The sequence below is a fragment of the Peromyscus eremicus genome, chromosome 3 (assembly GCF_949786415.1).
Source record: "Peromyscus eremicus chromosome 3, PerEre_H2_v1, whole genome shotgun sequence".
Classification (NCBI taxonomy): domain Eukaryota; kingdom Metazoa; phylum Chordata; class Mammalia; order Rodentia; family Cricetidae; genus Peromyscus; species Peromyscus eremicus.
The window spans coordinates 49,982,182-50,002,584 of NC_081418.1; the positions used below are offsets into that span (position 1 = coordinate 49,982,182).

Here is a 20,403-nt window from a genome sequence, read left to right on the forward strand (position 1 = left end):
GGCATACACTGTCTGTACTCGGGAAGATTGTCCAAGAACTTGAGGCCACCCTGGATGACACGGTAAGTTCCTGGCCAACCAGGGTTACATCGAGATCCTATCTCTAAACAAGATAGTCATAAGTCTTCATGGGACTTGTTACAGGAATGCTCTGGTTTGAATCTGAAGTGCCCCCCACCAGCTTGTTCCCAGCTGGTAGTGCTGGATCTGGGGACTGTGTGGGAGCTTTCGGAGGTATGTCAACAGTGACAGGCCTTTGAAGGTTGTTCCGCCCCTGGCTCTGGCACTCCCTCTGCTTCTGGTCCCCAGTAAGGTGACTGCAGCCACATGCTCCTGCTGCTGTGGACTGGGCAGCTCTGCCAGGTGCAGCCCCTCTGAAATCACAAGCCCGGTAACTCTTGCCTCCTTCAAGTTGTCCTGTCAGGTCACACCAAAGCAAAATAACGAACGCAGCTCCAGACAGGTCTGGCACAGGACACTAAGTCACTTGGCCCCCCTGGCACAGACCCAGGGTCTGGGAGAGCTACAGTCCAGAGCCACGAGCCGGCCTTCTTCCAAACCCCCGCAGCTGAAGTCTGGATGGTCCTCACTGTCCTTTGGGAGCCTGGGGTGGGGTGAGGTGAGAGAGGAGAGAGAGGACACTCAGGCTGCTGGACCTCCCTCCACTCCCGTACAAGCCAGGCCCTGTACCAGTCACTGTACACGGGCAGGGAATAAATATCAGGAAAACCCTGGCAGTGTCTCCCACTAGTCAGCTACATGGCGGAACCACCGAATTCCTGAACCACAGACCTTGTATCTGAAAAGCCAACGTGACAGTTCTGCCTGGGTGAATGTGCTGGGGACTCACATCAGGGTTGGAGGGACAAGGATGAGGTCTGCTAGCCCCCCTTGGCTGGGTGTGGAATGAGTCTCCTATTGGTACTGAAGGTTGGGTGGGGCAAAAGGAGGCTATAGCGCAGCAGAGGAGGAGGGAACCCAGTTACTCACAGTTGGGGTGGCAAAGGGACCCCATCAGTCCAGTGCCAGCCTTCAGGGCCTCGTTGGGCCCCCACCCAGAAGCCTTTGGTGATCTGGTATTTTCTTAGGAAGTCCTGAGGGAGAAAAGCAAGCACATTTTTTTTTTTTTCACATCATGGCTTACTAGGACATCCATTTTTCATGAGGCATCTGCAGGATTCCAGAATGCCTCTCCAGGAAGGAATCAGCTCCAAGAGCTTGCAAAATACCTGGAATTATGGAAATGGACCTGGAAGCTCAGTGGTGGGCTGGCACTGTGCTTAGGCTTGGGGACCAGAAATGAGAATCAATCTCATCTCAAGAGGATGCGACAGTCACCACACAATGAGAGAATAGAGCAGCGCAGAGGAGAGGGAGGGGCCTGGGCCAAGTTGGGAGGCTCCTAAGCATGCCCAGGTGGCAGCCAGTAGCCAGAATGGTTGGCACATGGGGGGAGGGCAGGGATTGACTAAGGTATGGAGGTGGTATGGGGCAGATTACTGGTGCAGTTCCTACAGCAACAAAATTATCTTGCACTGGTTCAATAGTATTAAAGCCGTCACAGAGGGCAGTATGGGGCTGGGGATGGCTCAGCAGGTTAAAAAGGCTTGCTGCCAAGCCTGATGAGCCAAGTTCAATACCTGAGACACACAGGGTGGAAGGACAGAACCAACTCCTCAAGACTGCCCTCTGACCTCCACACACGCATTGTGGTGTGTGCATAGATGTGCCCTCCCCCAATAATAGAATGCACTGAAATTGTGGCATGAACTTAGCAATAAGAAACAGAGCAGGGCAGTGGTGGTGCACACCTTCAATCCCATCGCCCTGGAGGCAGAGGCAGGCAGATCTCTGAGTTCAAGGCTAGTCTGGTATACAGAGTGAGTCCCAGGACAGCTGGGGCTACAGAGAAGCCCTGTCTCTGAAGAAGGGGGCGGGGAAGAGGGCTGGAGAGATGGTTCAGCACTTAAGAGCACAGACTGCTCTTCCAGAGGATGTGGATTCAATTTCCAGCACCCACATGGCAGCTAACAACTGTCTGTAACTCCAATATCTAACCCTCTCACACAGATATACATATAGGCAAAACACCAATGTACATAAATAAAAATAAATACATTATTAAAAAAGAAAAAAGAAACACACTTAAGGATTTTATGTGTTTATCTATGTTCGTTCGTGCTTGTGTGTGTGGAAAAAAGAACAAGCCAAAACCCAATCATAAAGAAGTCATTCTATGATTTAATTGTGTTTCAGAGCACTGATCCTTTGCAGTTAGATTTTATACAACACTTGATCTCAAGCTATTTCCAAACTGGATGGTTAAACCCATCTCTGCCCCCAAATGGAGGAGTGTTGTTCTGCCCAGGTCCAAGGTCACCGTGGGTTAAGTGGGTCTGATATGTCTGAGGGAAGGGACCAGGCTTCCTGGTGGCCGTTGCAACACTGGATGGCGTTGTTTCTGGAGGCATTAGAATAATGCTTAGCTAGTGAATCCTCACTTGCTGGCCTTGCCCCAGCCTCACACACTCTCTAGGGATCCATCTCTGGTCTACCACATCCTCACTGTTCCTTATTTCGCAACCAGGCTGGGAGGGGCTTTGAAGCAGGGAACTGGGCTAGTTTCTCTGCATAGACTGTTCTAACTCTAATTTCTCCACGAGTGCAGTGCTAAGGACTGAAGCCAGGGAGGTCCTTGGGTCCCTAGGGGTGTACCCTTGAAGAAACTTAAGTTTATCTTTGCTTCCTGGTTCATAATATAACCCCTCACTCCTGCCTACCACCTGCCATCGGTACAAGAACTAAGCTGATGGGCACCAAGCCTTTAAACTTTCAAAGCTGAGCTAAGTGAATGTTTTCTCTTCATAAAGTTAGCCATGGTGGTAAAGAAATGGCTCAGTTGGTAAACGTAAGAACCTGAGTTCGATTCCCAGTACCTACATAACGAGCCAGGCTTAGGGGTATGCACCTGTAACCTGAGTGCCAGTGAGGCAGAGACAGAAGTCTGGGGCTCACAGGCCATTTGGCACACTCAGATTGGTGTGCCCCAGGGCCCAATGAAACCTTGTCTCAAGTGGCTTCTGAGGAACAGCACCCCAGGTTGACTTCTGGCATCCACATGCAGGAGCATGCCTATGGATAAGCATCCATATATACAACTACACACATGATTTGTGTCAACTTGACACAAACAGACACAGCTGGGGAGAGGGAATCTTAATTGAGAAGATGCCATCCTAAGATTGGCCTGCAGGCAAGTCTGTGGGGGTGTTTCCTTGATTAATGATGGGCCTTGTGATGGCTGTTCTTGGTTGTCAACTTGACATCTGAAATTAACTAAAACCCAAATGGCTGGGCACACCTGTGAGGGAATTTTTCTTAATTAAATCATTTAAAGAAAAACCACTTCTAATCTGTATCTTTGAGGTGGGAAGATCCACCTTTAATCTGGGCCACACCCTCAGCTGGAAGTCTATATAAAGTACATGGAAGAAGGACGCTTGCTCTCTTCGCCTGTTTGCTCTTGATAGCAAGTCCATTCCTTCACTGGCATCACAGCCTTCTTCGTCAGGATTCCAGCATATGCTGAAGGCCAGCTGGGACATCCAACCTTGTGGACTAAACTTGGGGATTCCTGGACCCTCCTTTGGAAGACACTGCTGGATTAGCTGGACCACAGCCTGTAAGCCACTCTAATAAATCCCCTTTTGTTAAGATCAATCCACGTGAGTCTATTTAATGGGTAATTAAATAGGGATTTATTAAGATACACAGAACCGAGTAAACAGCTGAAGTTGTCCTCTGTTCTGATCTGGAGTGAATCCACCTGGCAGTCCGAACACACCAGGAAGCAGGAAGCAGGGACCTCGTGACCCTTCTCCCTTTCCTTTTTGGCGAGCGTGTGTGTGTGTGTGTGTGTGTGTGTGTGTGTGTGTGTGTGTGTGTGTGTGTGTGTAATTCATTCTATAAGTTCTGTTACTCAAGAGAACTCTAATACAGGCCTATAAGAAAGCATGCTGAAGGGCTAGAGAAATGGGTCAGTGGTTAAGAGCACTGGCTGCTCCTCCAGAGGACCTGGGTTCAGTTCCCAGTACCCACATGGCAGATCACAGCTGTCATCTGTAATTCCAGTCCCAGGGGATCTAACACCCTCATACAGACATACATGCAGGTAAAACACCAATGCATGTGAAATAAAAATAAAAAATGTAAAAAAGAAAGAAAAGAAAAACAAGCTGAGCAAACCATGAGAGGAGCAAGCCAGTAAGCATTCTTCCATGGCCTCTGCATCAGTTCCTGTCTCCAAGCTCATGCCTTGAGTTCCTGTCCTGCCTTCCTGGGAAGATGGATTACAAGCTGTAAGGTGAAATAAACCCTTTCCTCCACAAGTAGCTTTTTTTTTTCTTTTTTGGTTTTTTCAAGACAGGGTTTCTCTGTGTAGCTTTGGAGCCTGTCCTGGAACTCACTTTGTAGACCAGGCTGGCCTCAAACTCACAGAGATCTGTCTGCCTCTGCCTCCCGAGTGCTGGGATTAAAGGTGTGCACCACCACCGCCTGGCCACAAGAAGCTTTTGGTCGTGGTGTTTTATCACAGCAATAGAAACCCTAACTAGACATAAATTGGTACCAGATTGTTGACTATTGCTGACAGATAGTTTTGGGAGGATGGTAGTGAACTGTGGGCTGGAAAAGCCAGAGTGCTCAGAGCTCAATGAACTGTGGGAACATTATCTCAGAAGATAATGCCGAAAGCAGGCAGATCAGATGATGGAGGTCTGGCTTGTGAAATTTCAGAAGTCTGAGGGCACATAAAGACTCTATCAGAGACGTATCTGATAATTTGAATTAAGAACCACTATAGTGGAGGCTGGAGAGCTGGCTCAGCGGTTAAGAGCACTGGCTGCTCTTCCAGAGGATTCGGGTTCAGTTCCCAGCACCTACATGGCAGCTCACAACTGTCTGTGACTCCAGTTCCAGTGGATCCAACACCCTCACACAGACATACATGAAGGCAAACACCAATGCACGTAAAATAAATTATTTCTTTAGAAAAAGAACCAATATAGTGAACCTTTGCTTTGCTGGGACAATTGATACTGGTCAACAAGGGCTGTGATTAAGAAGAGACCAGCATCACTGAGGCAAAATCTACTGGGAAGTGTTTCCTCAGGGTCAGCACACAGAGGCTGCGGTCCAGAAGGTGCTAAGGCTTTGCCTTAATAATGTGTAAAAAGTTTCCCAGGTGGTACTAGTTTTGAAGCCATGAAGAGGTCATGGAGAGCAGCTGAGGCTTGGCATCATAACAGGAGAAGAGGCCATTGGTGAACATGCAGCCTCAGTTGAAGTAGAAGCCAGAGGATCGAAAGGCCCGTGGGGAGAAGTTGAGGCTTGACGTGTGTCAGGGTCAGAGTCCCTGAAGACAGCCCAGGCGAGGCTAGCTGAAGGTACAGCCCTGTTGCAGGGGAGACCCCAACATTTTGGAGATGTCAGTACCGGGGGTTGACCACCAAGGACAGCAGCAGCTGTGGAGTGGAGCGGGCCTTAGCCTAGGAGACAAGCTGTGTGTGCGGTGAAAGGCAGAGCCAGGGGAGTGGGCTGTCCAAGCCCTTTGGAGCCCAGATTGTGAGTGAATCCTAGACATTGAACAGACTTATTTACACTGTTGGGGTTGCATTTTGCTTTGTTCAAGTTGTGACTCTGTGCCCTGATTCTTCCTTCTTGGTATAATATATTGCGGTATTTATATTAATACGAGCTGTTGGGGATGAACAAGAAAGGAAAGGTTATGAGTTAATAAGTGATAAGTTTGTGTGTCAAGTTGACAAGGGGTCAGTTGTGCTGATTGTTTTGTCAACTTGACACAAACCTAGCCATATCTGGAAAAAGGGGTATCTTTTGTTGATGTTTTGTTTTGTTTTTAAGACAGGGTCTTGCTATTTACCTCTGGCTGGCCTGAAACTTACTATATAGACCGTGCTGGATTTGAATTCACAAAGATCCACCGTCCTCTGCCTCCAGGGTATTCTCTTGATTTAATGATTGATGTGGAAGGGCCCAGCCCCCTCTAGGTGATACTACCCTGGGCAAATGGCTCTGCATAGCATAAAAGCAGGCAAGCCATGGAGAGCAAACCAGTAGACAGCACTCCTCCATGGCTCCTGCATCAGTTTCCACCCCGAGGTTCCTGCGCTGACTTCCCTAGATGGTGTACACACTGTAAGATCAAATAAACCTTTTCCTTCCTCCCAAGTTGCCTTTGGTCATGGTATTTTATCACAGCAGCAGAAACTCACTCTCTCTCTCTCTCTCTCTCTCTCTCTCTCTCTCTCTCTCTCTCTCTCTTTCACACACACACACACACACACACACACACACACACACACACACACACACACCAGTTAATCACATGGTTGGAGAGATGGATAGCTCCAGCTCTTTCTTTTTCAGAGGACCTGAATTTGGTTCCCAGAATCTGTATCAGGTAGCTCACAACCAACTGTAATTCCAGCTCCAGGGAATTGGACCACTTAAGCCTCCGTGGGCACCTGTACTCATAAGCAGACACACTCACACATCAATAAAAAATATTTTAAGCTGAGTGTGGTGGTGAATTTTAGCACCCAGGAGGCAGAGGCAGGTGGATCTCTGTGAGTCTGAAGCAGTCTGGTCTACAAAGTTTCAGGCCAGCCAAGACAGCATAGTGAGACTTTTTTTTTTTTAAATATTATTTATTTATTATGTATACAGTGTTCTGCCTGCATATATGCCTGCAGGCCAGAAGAGGGCACCAGATCTCATAGATGGTTGTGAGCCACCATGTGGTTGCTGGGAATTGAACTCAGGATCTCTGGAAGACCAGTCAGTACTCTTAACCTCTGAGCCATCTCTCCAGCCTGAGACTGTCTTAAAAAAGAGAAAAGAAGGAAAGAAAAGGAGAGAAATGCTTATGGTCCCACGGCACTAAGTAATTTCCGAGATGCTTTGTTCCCCAGCACTCCAGCCAACACCTGACACTTACACACACCTACCATGCTGTATTTTCTCCACCACATCCTGGGAGACTCATGGGTCTCTCTCAGCAGGCCTGCCTCTACTGTTAACTGGCTAACTGAGTAACCCAGGTTGGATGGGACCAGCCTAGCTCTGCCTTCTTCTTAGAATGAAACCCTGAACACCTGATAGCTGGCCCCTGTGCATGTCACTTCATTCCTTTGGGCTTAGGTGACTCTCATAGCGTGAAGGACTTGATCTAGAGATTCCTTCCTAGGGCTAAGTTCAAGGATCTGGGATGACACATACCCTCTCCTAGCCAGCCTTTCTCACCTGGGTGTGGCTCAGCAGGGGCAGTGTGGCATGGTGGGCTGAGCAGAACGCCTGGCTGCCCGCCCAGTCTTGGGCTTCTTCAGAGAGGTAGTAACAGTGTTCCTGAGACCACAACCAGCCCTGAGGGCATGGCTGGCACTTGGCTCCTGAAAGTAGAGATCTGTGAGTCAAGGGACAATTCTAAGGGGCTATGCATGAATACACTGTAAACACAAAACCCGCCTGTGACCCTGGCTGAGGGGGTGAATCTACGGGGAGGGAGCTGGCAAGCATCCAGGTGGGAAGGATGATGGGCAGAGAGAGCCCCAGGTCATACAGCCCGCACTGTGCAAAGTTCTCCTGGAGAGGGGCTGGTACTTGCATTACCAGTCAGGTCACAAACTGAAGGGAGGCTAGGGTCGAGCTTTCTCCTCTTTGCTAAACAAGGCCCGTGTCTTCATGCTGCAAGTCTCAGAGGTGTCCCAAGTACACGGAATAGGGACGGGATAGCATACCGCCTCTAGAGGCCAGTGCCACGATGGTGACAGTGCAGACAGCCAGGAACACAGCCATGACCACCAGAGCCCAGCGCAGGGACTTCATGTACAGGGGCAGCCCTGGAGAGAAAACAGAAAGGCAAGTTGTAAGAGATCAACCCAACCACATTCAATCCAGCACCACCCTGGTCTCCACTCCCCCTCACCCTGCCCCCACACCAGCTCCACAGTCACCTTGGCTCAAGCACCCAGGCAAAGCACCCAGGTTAGATCCGAACTTCATATTTAGGAGACCTGCCAGAATACACTCTGCTTTTTTCTCACATGGCTAGAAGATAAGGGCTCCACAAAACACAGCAATCAATGCGCCCCCCCCCACACTTGCGTGGTGTACCCGTGTGCCAGATGTGGGCAAGGGGCCTTCAGGCAGCAGGTGACAGAGAACCCAGGGCACTGTGGACAACATGCCACGGGAGAAAGAGCAGGGACCGGACTGCAGCTCTACAAGGTCAAAGTCAATGAAGGTCAAGTCCTGACTCTCCACGTTTTCTCTTCAAGCTCTCAGTGGCCTCTCTAGTCTCTCCAGGTCTTTGCCATGACTGAAGACAGCGGGGCAGACTCAGTTCTCCACAGCCGTGGGGAGTCAGCAGCCCTGGACCTTGTCTGTGGCTCAAAGGCCAAGGGCACCAGGTAGTTGGGGAGGCTGCAGGCAGGGAATGAGTGTGAGGGACAGGACACAACACCTGTTTTCTCTCATCCTATCCTCGTGGGTTTGGTTGTTTGAAATAGGGGCTCTCTGTTAGTGGTTCTCAACCTTCCTAATGCTGCGACCCTTTAATGCAGTTACTCATGTTGTGGTGACCCCCAACCACCACAAATTTTTGTTGCTACTTCATAACTATAATTTTATCACTGTTATGAATCATAGTGTAAATATCTGTGTTTTCCGATGGTCTTAGGGGACCCCTGTGAAAGGGTCCTTTGACCCCCAAAGGGGTTCTGACTCACAGGTTGAAAATCGCTGCTCTATGTAGTCCCGACTGTCCTGGCTCTCGCTCTGTAGCCCAGGCTGGCCTTGAACTCACAGAGATCCGCCTGCCTCTGCCTCCTGAGTGCTGGGCTTAAAGGCGTGCGCCACCATCGCCCGGCTATCCTTCTGTTTTGAGACAGGGTCTCACTATGTTTCCACGCTCACGTGACCCTCCTGTCTCAGCCCCTGGAGAAGCTGGGATTACAGGCTGTGACCAAGGCTGGCAGGGGGCTCAACGGGCGGAGGTGCCTGCCACCAAGCCTGATGCTTGATCTCTGGAACCCACACGGCAGAAGGAGAAATATCAACTCTCACAAGTTGTCCCCTGACCTTCACACACACACATGCTGGGCTGCATGCCCCACCTTCCACCAATAAAAAGAAATAAATGTAATTTTTAAGAAGCTGTTGTCATGCCTGGCCCAAGGCGCACCTTTAAATGCCGAATCACCCTGTTAGTGAGTACCAAGGTGTCTTTGTTGCTTTTCCTGTTGCTGTGATAAAATACTCTGACAAAAGCAACTCAGGGGAGAAAGGGTTTGTTCTGGTTCACGGTTCAAGTGTACAGTCCATCATGGCGGGGAGTCGGGGCGGCAGGAGCCTGAAGCCGTTGGTCACATCACTTCCACAACAAGGAGACAGTGAGGAATGAATGCATGCTAGCACACGGTTTTGCGTCCCCTTTATACAGTCCAAGGTCCACAGCATAGGGAATTGTTCTGCCCATAACTGACTGAGACAGGACTTCCCACATCGATTAACACAATCAAGGTAACCCCGCAGGCTGCCGGGAGGCCCATCTCCCTGCCTGAGTCTAGATCCCGTCAAGCTGACAAATGCCATTAGCCATCACACCTGGAAAGGCGGAGTGGCAGATGGAGAGGCCACAGTGAAAAGCAGCAGCAGCAGCAGCAGCAGCAGCAGCAGCAGCAGCAGCAGCAGCAGCAATGTCTGTGCTCACCCCTCTGAAGCCATGACACCCGCCACTGAAACCAGATCTCTCTGGACACAGACGCTTGAAGAGTTATAGCAAAGAGGAGTGCTCCCTCCTTGAACCTGGCTTCCATGCCCTCGGTTGGGATCACTTCTCAGGGATGAGGGAGCAGTGAGTGTGTAATCATGGGAAGGAGGGTGAGGGCGGTAAGAAAGTAGTTACCATATTTCCTCAGACCACAAGGAAAACAAAAGATTGTTCTGCAGCAGGATTTTATTTCAAGTGAATAATTGTACCCGGCCTGGTGGCACACACCTTTGATCCCAGGACTCGGGAGGAAGAGACAGGCAGATCTTTGTGAGTTCCAGGCCAGCCTGGTTCTACAGAGTGAGTTCAAGGCCAGCCAGGGCTATGTAGAAAAACTGCCTCAAAAACAAACAAACAAACAAACAAACAACAACAAAAAAAAACCCCAAAAAACTGACTTAGAAAGAGAATGTGTGTACTAGTATGTTATATACTCATATATGAATGCTAAGTGTCTACACAAAGAGATGAGAGTTTTCAAGATTTTAATAGAACACATTTACTCTTGCTCAACTTCAAAGTCTCAGGAACTTTTCAAACTCCCATTTTTTCATCTGCATTAGAGAAAACACTTGCTTCAGTGATCAGAAGTCTGTTAAAGAGATTTCTGAAGCCGGGTGGTGGTAGCACATGCCTTTAATCCGAGCACTTGGGAGGCAGAGGCAGGTAGATCTCTGAGTTTGAGGCCAGCCTGGGCTACAGAGTTAGTTCTAGACAGCCAGAGCTTCACAGGGAAACCTTGTCTTAAGGGGAAAAAAAAAAAAGGTGGGGTTTGGGGGTTAAACACTGTAACCTGTTCAGATTTTTATTTTTTAGTTTTGTGTTGGGGAACGAACCCAGGCCCTCAAGCATGCTGGGTGTTCATTAAGTCCTAAATCCAGCCCTGGAATATATTTTTTTCAGATTTATTTTTAACTATGGCCATGGGTGTGTTTGCATATGCCCTCGAGGCCAGAAGAAGGTGCTGGATCCCACAGACTGGAGTTATAGGTGGTTGTGAGCATCTCACTGTGGGTGCTAGAAACGGCAAGTACTCTTAAGTGCTGAGCCATCTCTCTAGCCCCTGTGGAATTTTTAAATACACATTTTTTAAAGGTATTTTCCAAGATATCCATCAAGTGATAGGTAGATAATTGAAACATAATATATTCATGCCATGGAATACTATCCAGCAAAAAAGAATGAAATACTAAGTTCATGCTACAGCATAAAAAACCCTAAAAACAATTAAGCCAAAGAAATCAGACAGTCAAGTTTGGTGGCATAGGCCTATCGTCCCAGCATTCGAGAGGCTGAGGCAGGGGCATTAAGAGTTTCAGTGAGTGAGGTAACTCAAACCCAGAAGGACAAACATAGTATGTACTCACTCATAAGTGGATTCTAGATATAAAGCAAAGAACAATCAGACTGTACCCCACAGAACCATGGAGGCTATATAGCAGGGGGAACCCTAGGATGACTGTGGCTTATAATAAGTTTTGGTTTTACTCAATTACTGGACAAGCCTCAATGAAACATTTCACTATTAGGATAAGAATTTATACTGTATCAAGCTGATAACAGATAAACAAACAAATAAATAAATAAATACATCACAATACCCACTAAAACTGGAAAAAAAAAGTTTCAGGCCAGGGGCTGGAGATATGGCTCAAGAATTAAGAACAGTGGCTGCCTTTCCAGAGGGCCTTCAATTCCTGGCACCCACATGGCAGCTCACTACTCCAGTCTCAAAGGATCACATGCCCTATTCTGGGCCCTATGCACACACCTGACAAACATTCATACACATAAAAGTAAATTAATCAGAAAAAAGAGTTTCAGGCCTGCCTGAACTACATGACAAAACCCTGTCAACAAACAAAACAGAAGGAAGCCAGACAAAAGGGTTCATGTAACATGAACCCAGGGACGTGGATGTCCAGAGGACAGTGTTCAGAGACAGAGAGACTGGTGGGGTCTGGGGGTGGAAGGTTTGTTTTAGCATGAACACAACACTGAATATGCAACGCTCCTTGAATATTACACTGTAAGATGGTGCCTTGTATGGTATAGGAATTGCATCTCAATATGCCTGTTACCAAAAGAAGGGGGAACTTGAAAAAGCTTGGTCTAACATATAGCAAGTTCCAGGTCAGCCAGAGCTACATAGCCAGACCTTATCTTAAGAACATACATACATACACACACACACACACACACACACACACACACACACACACACACACACACTCACAGGCTGTGGGATTGCTTAGTGGTTAAGAATACTGGCTGCTCTTCCAGAGGACCTGAGTTCAATTCCCAGCACCCACATAGTGACTCACAACTTTAATTCCAATTCCAAGCGATCAGACGCCCTCTTCTGGTCTCTGCAGGCACCAGGCACATGATGCACAGACATAAATGTAGGCCAAACTCACACACATTTTACAAACAACCCACAACCAAAAATATGTATAAACTGAGATGATTTTTTTTCCACACAGCATTGAACTACCAGGGTCTTGTTCATGCTAGACAAGTGCTTTACCATTGAGCTTTGTCCCAGCCCTAAATTAAGGCTCGAAAATAATAAAAGCAGGACTGGAAAGCTTGGCCAAGACAAGGAAGATAAACTCACCAGTCACTGTAATTCTTGTGGCTGAACCTTTGTTTAGCTCTGACCTTCAGAAAGCAAAGCATGACAGAAGCCCAGTGGGTGAGTAAGTTCTCTCAAACCAGGTCGGGGACCCGCCTAGCTCAAGCCACTGGGCTTGGCAAGGCCCTGCAAAGCTAAGGTGGAAGTGCCCACACCACCATTTTCTGTTTTAGTTTTTGAAAATAGGGTCTATATAGCGCAGCTAGCCTGGAGGATTCTGGTCCAGGCTAGCTTCGAACTTGCAGCAATCTTGGTACAACCTCTGGCATGCTGGGATTATGGGCTTCACCACACATGCCACATTTTTTTTTTTTTAAAGATGGGGTCTCAACATGTAGCCCAGGGTGGACAAAAGCTCTTAGTCCCTGCTTCAGCTTCCTGAGCGCTGGGATGGCAGGCATGAGCCACCTTGCCAGGTTGGACAGAACAACTCTTGGTCACACGAGTCACACACATACACTATACAGACTCGGCTTGCAAAAACACAGACACATCTGTGTAGCTAGAGTGGGTTCCCTTACCGTGTCTTCTCCCTTCCCCCGACTATGCAGTTACTGCTAAAGGACATATGTCCCCAAAAGAGCAGAAGGGGCTTATGTCAGTGTGAGGCTTAGCGGTCACCATCTTCTGCTCAGGGCCTCTGCTCCTCTCCATGTGACACTGATGTCTTCCGCTGCACTGAGCTTCAAAATCCCAACCCCTCTCCCGAGACCCATCAAACCTGGATCACCTTTGGGATTCTAATTCTGTCTCACCCTCCCTAAAGAGCTCTCATCCCCCAGCCTCATTGCCAACAGCCGCCCTGCCCTCTACACTACGCTCAGACTGACTGCTTTCACTTTGTGAATGTTCCCCACCGCCTGGACAAGATGGGGGACAGGCGGCCACCGGGCAGTATGGACTCCTGGAGGCCAGGGGCTGGGTGGGGCGATCCTTCTCCACAGGAGGTGTGCTAACTGCAAGACAACCCCCGAGATCAAACCCTCCATCTTCTCCCCGGAGGGATCCAGGGAATAATAAGTTCTGACTTGTACAAATAGACTGAGGAGCCACTGATGTGCCAGGTACTGAGATGTGGGCAAGTCCGTGCGTCTACCTGCCTTTCCCCCCAAGGAGATACTTAGGAAGCAATCATAGCCTGGCTGAAGAATCCTGGGATAATGAAGTCAATCCAAATGAGAGGGTGAGACAGAGATCCCTAAGTTGCCTGGGGGATAAGAGAAGGTAAGTCCAAGCCAAGATCTGAGGGAGAAGCGTTCACCACATGAGGCTACAGCCCTTCTCCGTTTTACAAACCCCTCTCCCTCCTGCCGGCTGCCTGAACAGTTGGTACAGTACTTGCCTATCATACCTGAAGCCCCAGGTTTGATCTCCAGCACCACATAAACCAGATGTGGTGGCCTATCCCTGTAACTCCAGCACTTTGAGGATGGAGGCAAGAGAATCAGAAGTTCAAGGTCACTCTTCGACTATGTAGTGAGTTCGAGGCCAGCCTAGGGAGTATACATGAGACCTTGTCTTAAAATATGTCTCCCAGCCTCCGGTACCTTCACAGCTAGACAGCTCCTCCAGGGCGCCTGCCCACAGAAACAAGGGACGAGACAAAGAAGTGATATTCCAGACCCTCTCCCCAGGGGCTTGCTCCTCCCAAGTTCACACAGGACGGAGAAGCAGCTGGCCTAGGGTCCAGCAAGTCACTGAACCTTGCTTACATGGCCTCTCATGTTGGGATAACCTGTTTGACCTCCCAGGAGCAAGCACTCAGGAAAGTTCCTTATCCAAGCAGGGTCCTGCAGACCAAGGCACATCTTTGTTTATTTCTCCATCTCTTCCCACGTTTTCCTTTGTGGAAGAGCGACCATCCAGTTAGTCAGGAACCTGGGAGAGATCTCCATCCTTGTAGCTTAGCTGTATCCCATCTGTGTGTGGTCCTGCCTACCGACTCTACCTCCTGAGCCTCATCCTCTACCATAAATCCTGTCCTTCTCAGCCTCGGGCCTCCCCAGCCTTCCTCCACCAGACCGTCAGAGCTTAATTCCCAGAACAAATCCAACAGTGTCACTTCAGCACTGGTTCTTAAGTTACAGTTTTTAAAGAATCTGACAGAGGAGCTGGGGAGATGGCTCAGTGGTTAGTGCGCACTGGCTGCTCTTGCAGAGGGCCGGAGTTGGGTTGCAGCACCCACAAGGTAGGGCTTACAACTGCCTGTAATTCCAGTTCCAGGGGATCTGATACCCTTTTCTGGCCTCTGTAGGCACCAGGAATGTAAGTGGTACACAGACATACGTGCAGACACTCATACACATAAAATTAATATGAAAGAATTTGGTAAAACGCTAGAGGCTGGTATACCATCACTTCAAAGATGTCCCTAGATCCTTAGAACCAATAAATACACTAGGCCGTTTAGCAAAGAAGAATTAAGGTCCAGATGGAGGTGAGGTTGCTGATTAGTTGACCCTGAAATGGAGACTGTCCTGGTCCCAGTAGGATCGTGAGGGTCCTTACCCATGAGGAGGGAGGCAAAGCCGGAGGGCAGACTAACCCAGCCTAACACCACTGGGGCTGACAGCAGAGGATCTAGCACTCAGGCAAAGTCAGGCGCCTGCCCCAGGAGCCTCAGTGAGAGGCCCAGCCCTGCTGATACCACCACCTTAGACTAGGAAGCCCAGTCGGACCTCTGATGTTCAGACTGTAGGATATTACATTTGTATCAGCGAGAGGCACCGAGTGTGTGGGAAACTTAGAGCAGAATTCTCAAAGGCTTTAGTGATCCTTTCAAGTATTGGAGCCCCCTCTCTATCTGAGGACTCCTAGGTACTGGCTATGTCCTACCCTTCCATTACCCCGGACTGGGGCAGTTTACCTGCTGGGCAAGGCATGAGCCCCTTCAGGCAGGCCTCTACCACCCCCAACCCAGTAAACCCACCACAACAGCGCCATGCCTCACTCAGAGGGACTTACGACCTTTAGGGGGCTGTGCTGGTTAGTGTTCTGTCAGCTTGAGACAAGCTAGGGTCATCTGGAAAAGAGGAACCTCCCCTGAGAAAATGCCTCCATCAGGACGGCCTGTAGGCAAGTCTGTTGGGCATTTTTTTTTTGTTTTGTTTTGTTTTGTTTTTTGTTTTTTGTTTTTCAAGACAGGGTTTCTCTGTGTAGCTTTGCGCCTTTCCTGGAACTCGCTTTGGAGACCAGGCTGCCTCGAACTCACAGAGATCCGCCTGCCTCTGCCTCCCGAGTGCTGGGATTAAAGGCCCGGCGCATTTTCTTAACCAAAGATTGATGTGGGAAGGCCCAGTTTACCGAGGGCGGTACCACGGGGGTGGGGTGGGGGTGCAGGTGGTGGCGGGACGGTATAAGAAAGCAAGCCAGGCCGAGCGGTGGTGGCGCATGCCTTTAATCCCAGCACTCGGAGGCAGAGCCAGGCGGATCTCTGTGAGTTCAAGGCCAGCCTGGGCTACCAAGCGAGTTCCAGGAAAGGCGCAAAGCTACACAGAGAAACCCTGTCTTGAAAAAAACAAAAACAAAAACAAAAAACAAAAACAAAAACAAAAAAAGAAAGAAAGAAAGAAAGAAAGAAAGAAAGAAAGAAAGAAAGAAAGAAAGAAAGAAAGCCAGGAAGCAGCCTTCCTCCGTGGTTTCGCTTCAGTTCTTGCTTACAGGTTCCTGCCCTGGCTTCCCTTGATGATGGACTGTAAGCTAAACAAACCCTTCCCTCCCCAAGTTGTGTTTTGTGTTTTATCACAGTAAGAGAAAGCAAACTAACAGAGGCTTTTTTTCCACGCGCTCGACTCGCCTCTCCTTCACAAACAAAGCAAAACACACGCACGCCCCAGCCGTCTGGCACCGGGCCAGCTCAGTTGTGTGCAGATGGATAAACCTCCTCAAGGCGGAAAGAAAGGAGCCCAGTCCTAGGAGGTGTACCCAGGCCACCACGGCCACGTGATTCTGAATCACTTCCCCTCATCCGAAGTTCCTTCCACTTGTACTTCTCCAAGATGCTGCGCGCACTGAGAAGGAATGAGAAAGTTCCCCAGGGGAGGGGCAGGACCTTGTTTTGTTGTATTAATTCTGAGTCGGAAAAGCAGTGTGGCCTTGGGGCAGCCAAATGGGCTCCTGGTTAGTGTAGTTCAGGGGACCGGGCACGGGCACCTCTGAGCACTCACCTATGAGCGTGATGGCCCGTGGCAGTTTCTGGCTGTCCATGCCTGCGCGCTGCAGCAGCGCGGCGTCTTCTTTGGTCAGCCCGGGCTCCTGGCAGCGGCAGCGGCAGCGGCAGGTGGGCGAGCCCGGGGAGACCGCGCTGCCCTCGGTGGGGCCGATCCGCTCGGTCTGGAGCGCGGCAAGCGGCGATCCACGGCCCCACGTGGAGCCCGGCGACGGGGCGCGTGGCAGCCGCGGGAGCGTGGGCGCCGAGCGGCGGGCGAAGGCGGGCGACTCTGGCACCGGCACGGTGAGGAAGCGCGTGGACGGCGCGGGCGAGGGCGCGCGGCTGGCTCCCGCCGCGCCCACGGGTTTAACGCGCACGTCTACCTGCAGCTCCACGGGTGCCCAGGACCCGGGCGTGGGCTCTCCTGACGCCGCCCAGGGCTGCGGCTCGACCTCGCCGTCCTGGGGCTGCTCGGCCCACGTGGGGCTCGGCGACGGCAGCTCGCGGCTGCATGAGCCCAGGCGGCGGAAAGCGCCGTAGCCCAGGCTGAGCGGCGGCAAGCGCGGGGACCCGGACAGAGCCGGAGGCTGCGGCCTCTCCTCCGAGAGGACCTGCAGCTCCGCGTCTGTCGCCTCCCTCCCGGTCCGCTCCGGCCTCGGGTTGCCGTCGGGAACCCCGGCTTGCGGCGCCTCCACGGGGACCTGCGGCTGCTCCGTTTCCGGGCTTGCCAAGGACTCCTCTGGGGACCCGGCTTCGGCCTGGCCTCCCCCAGAAACTTCCTGGGTCCATTTCATCCCGTGCGCCTAGCCCCCCAAGACTCGCCGAGCGCCGTACTAGGTGGGGTCCCCAGAAGCTTTGCGTCCCTGAAGTTGTCAACCGCACCCTTCACTAGAGGACCCCTCTGTGATTGGCTGTGGCTACGGACTGGCCACGCCTCAGAGCTCCAGCCCCGCCTTTCCGTGGCACAGGTTGCTGGGAGGGGCCGGCTGAGCGAGTCATAGATAGGGTGGGGTGGCTCTAAAAGCAGCCCTGAGAACCGGAGACTTGCAGATTCTTTCCTCTCCTTCATCCCGGGCCCCACCCGTTCCCCGTGTTGGCACGGTACCGAGTGTGGGTTCTGTTGTAGATTGCTGTTGTAGATTGAGCGGGAAGCGATTGGCTAAATCCGCGTGGACAAAAACTTCAGATGTATCAGAGCAAAGGAAAGGAATGTTCTTCTAAACAGTAGCAGAGGGTCACTGGTTGCACAATTCGGAAGAGGGGGAAAGGTTGAAGCCCTGATTCCAACTCTGGAAGCTTGACTACTAGTAGATATTTGGAGAATGAGGAATGAGCCAGGTGCCTTGGCCCATGCCTTTAATCCCATCACTCTAGAGGCTGAGGCATCTTTGTGAGTTTAAGGCCAGCCTGGTCTACAAAGTGAGTTCCAGGACAGCCAGGGTTTATATAGTGAAACCCTGTCTCACCCAAACAAACAAAAACAGCAACAAAAAGAAGTGAGGAGTGAATGCTCATATTCCCATGGAGTGTCGGGGACTCCACCAGCCTAGTGAGGAAGCATGGTCTGAATAGTTTAGTGGGGTTTTTCGTTTGTCTTGTGTTTTTGTTGTTGTTGGGTTTTTATTTTGTTTTGCCTTTTTGTTTTTTGAGACAATCTCTCTAGGTCCTGGCTATCTTGGAATTTGCCATGTAGATCAGGCTAGCCTCGAACTCACAGAAGACCTGTGTGCTGGGATTAAAGGCATGCACCACCACGTTTGGTCTGAATACGGTGTTTACTATTGTAGATTTTCTTTTAGCATTGAAGTGTGTGTAGCAGGTTGTCTATGGCTGTCTCTTGAAGCTCAGGTATATTGAACTTGGAGTTACAGGTATTTGTGAACTACCTGATGTTAGTGTTAGGATTTGAACTCGATTCCTCAAGATAAAGCAGCAAGTTCTTACTGTTGAACCATCTCTCCAGCTCCTGACTAGCCATTTAAAATACAGATTCCTTGGAGGTTCCTTCCACACCTCCCAAGTCTGCAGAGGCTTGAAGAGGCCACTACTATTTTAACCAGTGCTCTAGGGTAGGGTTATCGGATAAGACAGATGATTCAGTTAAATCTGACTTCTGGTGAGCAAGACATGTTCCGTCTGCAGGTCAAACTCAAGTCTCATGTTTGCGTGACGGGCACCTTGCCAACTTAGCTATTTTCTCCCTAACACCATGAAAATGCATCTTAAAAGGCATAGAACTGTGATTTCCAGGTGGGAAATGGGGTGGCCAATGCCTGTAATCTCAGCACTGAGAGGTGGAGGCAGGAGGATCAGGAGTTTAAAACCATCTTCATCTGCATAGACTTCAAGGAAAAACTCTAAAACAAAAAACAACACAAAACAGCTGGGCTATGGTGGTGCACGCCCTTAATCCCAGCACTCGGGAGGCTGTTGGTGGTGGTTTCTGCTCTTTTGGGGGGGCCTGCCACCCAGCTTCCAAGTAAATCACACATGGAGGCTTATTCTTAATTTTAAATGCCCGGCCTTAGCGTGGCTTGTTTCTTGCCAGCTTTTCCTAACTTAAATTATCCCATCTATCTTTGGCCTCAGGGCTTTTATATCTCTCCATTCCTGTATATCTTTTCTTTCCTTCTTACTCTGTGTCTGGCTGGGTGTCTGGCCCCTGAAGTCCTCCTCCTTCCTCTCTTGTTCCTTGATCTTTCTTTCCCCAGATTTCTCCTCCTATTTCTTCTCTCTGCCTGCCAGCCCCACCTATCCTTTCTCCTGCCTCCCTATTGACCATTCAGCTCTTTACTAGACTATCACGTGCTTTAGACAGGCATAGTAACACAGCTTCACAGAGTTAAACAAATGCAACGTAAAAGAATGCAACACATCTTTGCATCATTAAACAAATGTTCCACAGCACAAACAAATGTAACACATCTTAAAATAATATTCTATAGGAGGCAGAGGCAGGTGGATCTCTATGAATTTAAGGCCAGCTTGGTCTACAGAGCGAGTTCCAAGACAGTCAAGACTACACAGAAAGACGTTGTCTTGAAAAAAACAAAAACCAAACCAAAACAAAAAAACCTAATAAATCAAAACACAGGAAAAGGAGGAGGAAATGATGAAAGAGGCCATCAAAGGCTTCTGAGGGACACAATGGATGAACAGTACCTGCTGGATTTGGTGACAAGGGGGTGCCCCTTTACAAGGAAGGTTTTGGCAAGGTAGAAAGGGCAGAAAAGGCAGCAGTGGTTTGAAATGTACTTGGGACATGAGCAGAGGTAGCGTGTGGGGACAGTTGTATTAGAGAAGATCGATGGGGACAAGGGATGCTAGGGTCAAACCTGGGCACTTTCCTGTCTTCAGATGCCTCTCACTCACACCTTTGCCAACACCAAAGCCAACTGGGTTTCCTCCTCCCCTTTGCCTTTGCTGCCTCAAGTCTGCTGTCTCCAGCTTCCCCCCACTTTTCATTTTTCAGTGGAAACTGTTTCCCACCCAACAAATTTATATATTGAAGTCTTCTCTCCTAGGACCTCAGCTGGAAACAGGGTCGTTTAGCTGAGAGGAGGCCATACTAACGCAACATAGCTGGTATCTCCAGAAAAAGAAGACATTTACACAGAGAAATGGCAGAGCCTGGAGGCAGAGATCGGGATAGTGCACCCAGAAGACAAACAAACAAACAAAAACACCAAATAAATTATGAGAGATGCCAGAAAGCCAGAAGGGCCAAGAGTAGATGCCTTCTGAAACCAACACTCCTGATACTGT

The 20,403-nt window shown here is 49.7% G+C and overlaps 1 protein-coding gene across 1 annotated transcript; it reads right to left on the bottom strand.

Annotated features, from left to right (window-relative positions):
• Positions 1–459: 459 nt before the first annotated feature.
• On the bottom strand, positions 460–17,478 carry Klrg2 (killer cell lectin like receptor G2). Its single transcript, XM_059256559.1, has 5 exons — positions 16,655–17,478; positions 7,818–7,919; positions 7,324–7,469; positions 991–1,094; positions 460–604 (listed from the first exon to the last, which is right to left on the bottom strand). Exons 1-5 carry the CDS (start codon positions 17,430–17,432, stop codon positions 484–486), a joined length of 1,251 nt encoding a protein of 416 aa, XP_059112542.1. The 5' UTR covers positions 17,433–17,478; the 3' UTR covers positions 460–483.
• Between the last annotated feature and the right edge of the window lie 2,925 nt (positions 17,479–20,403).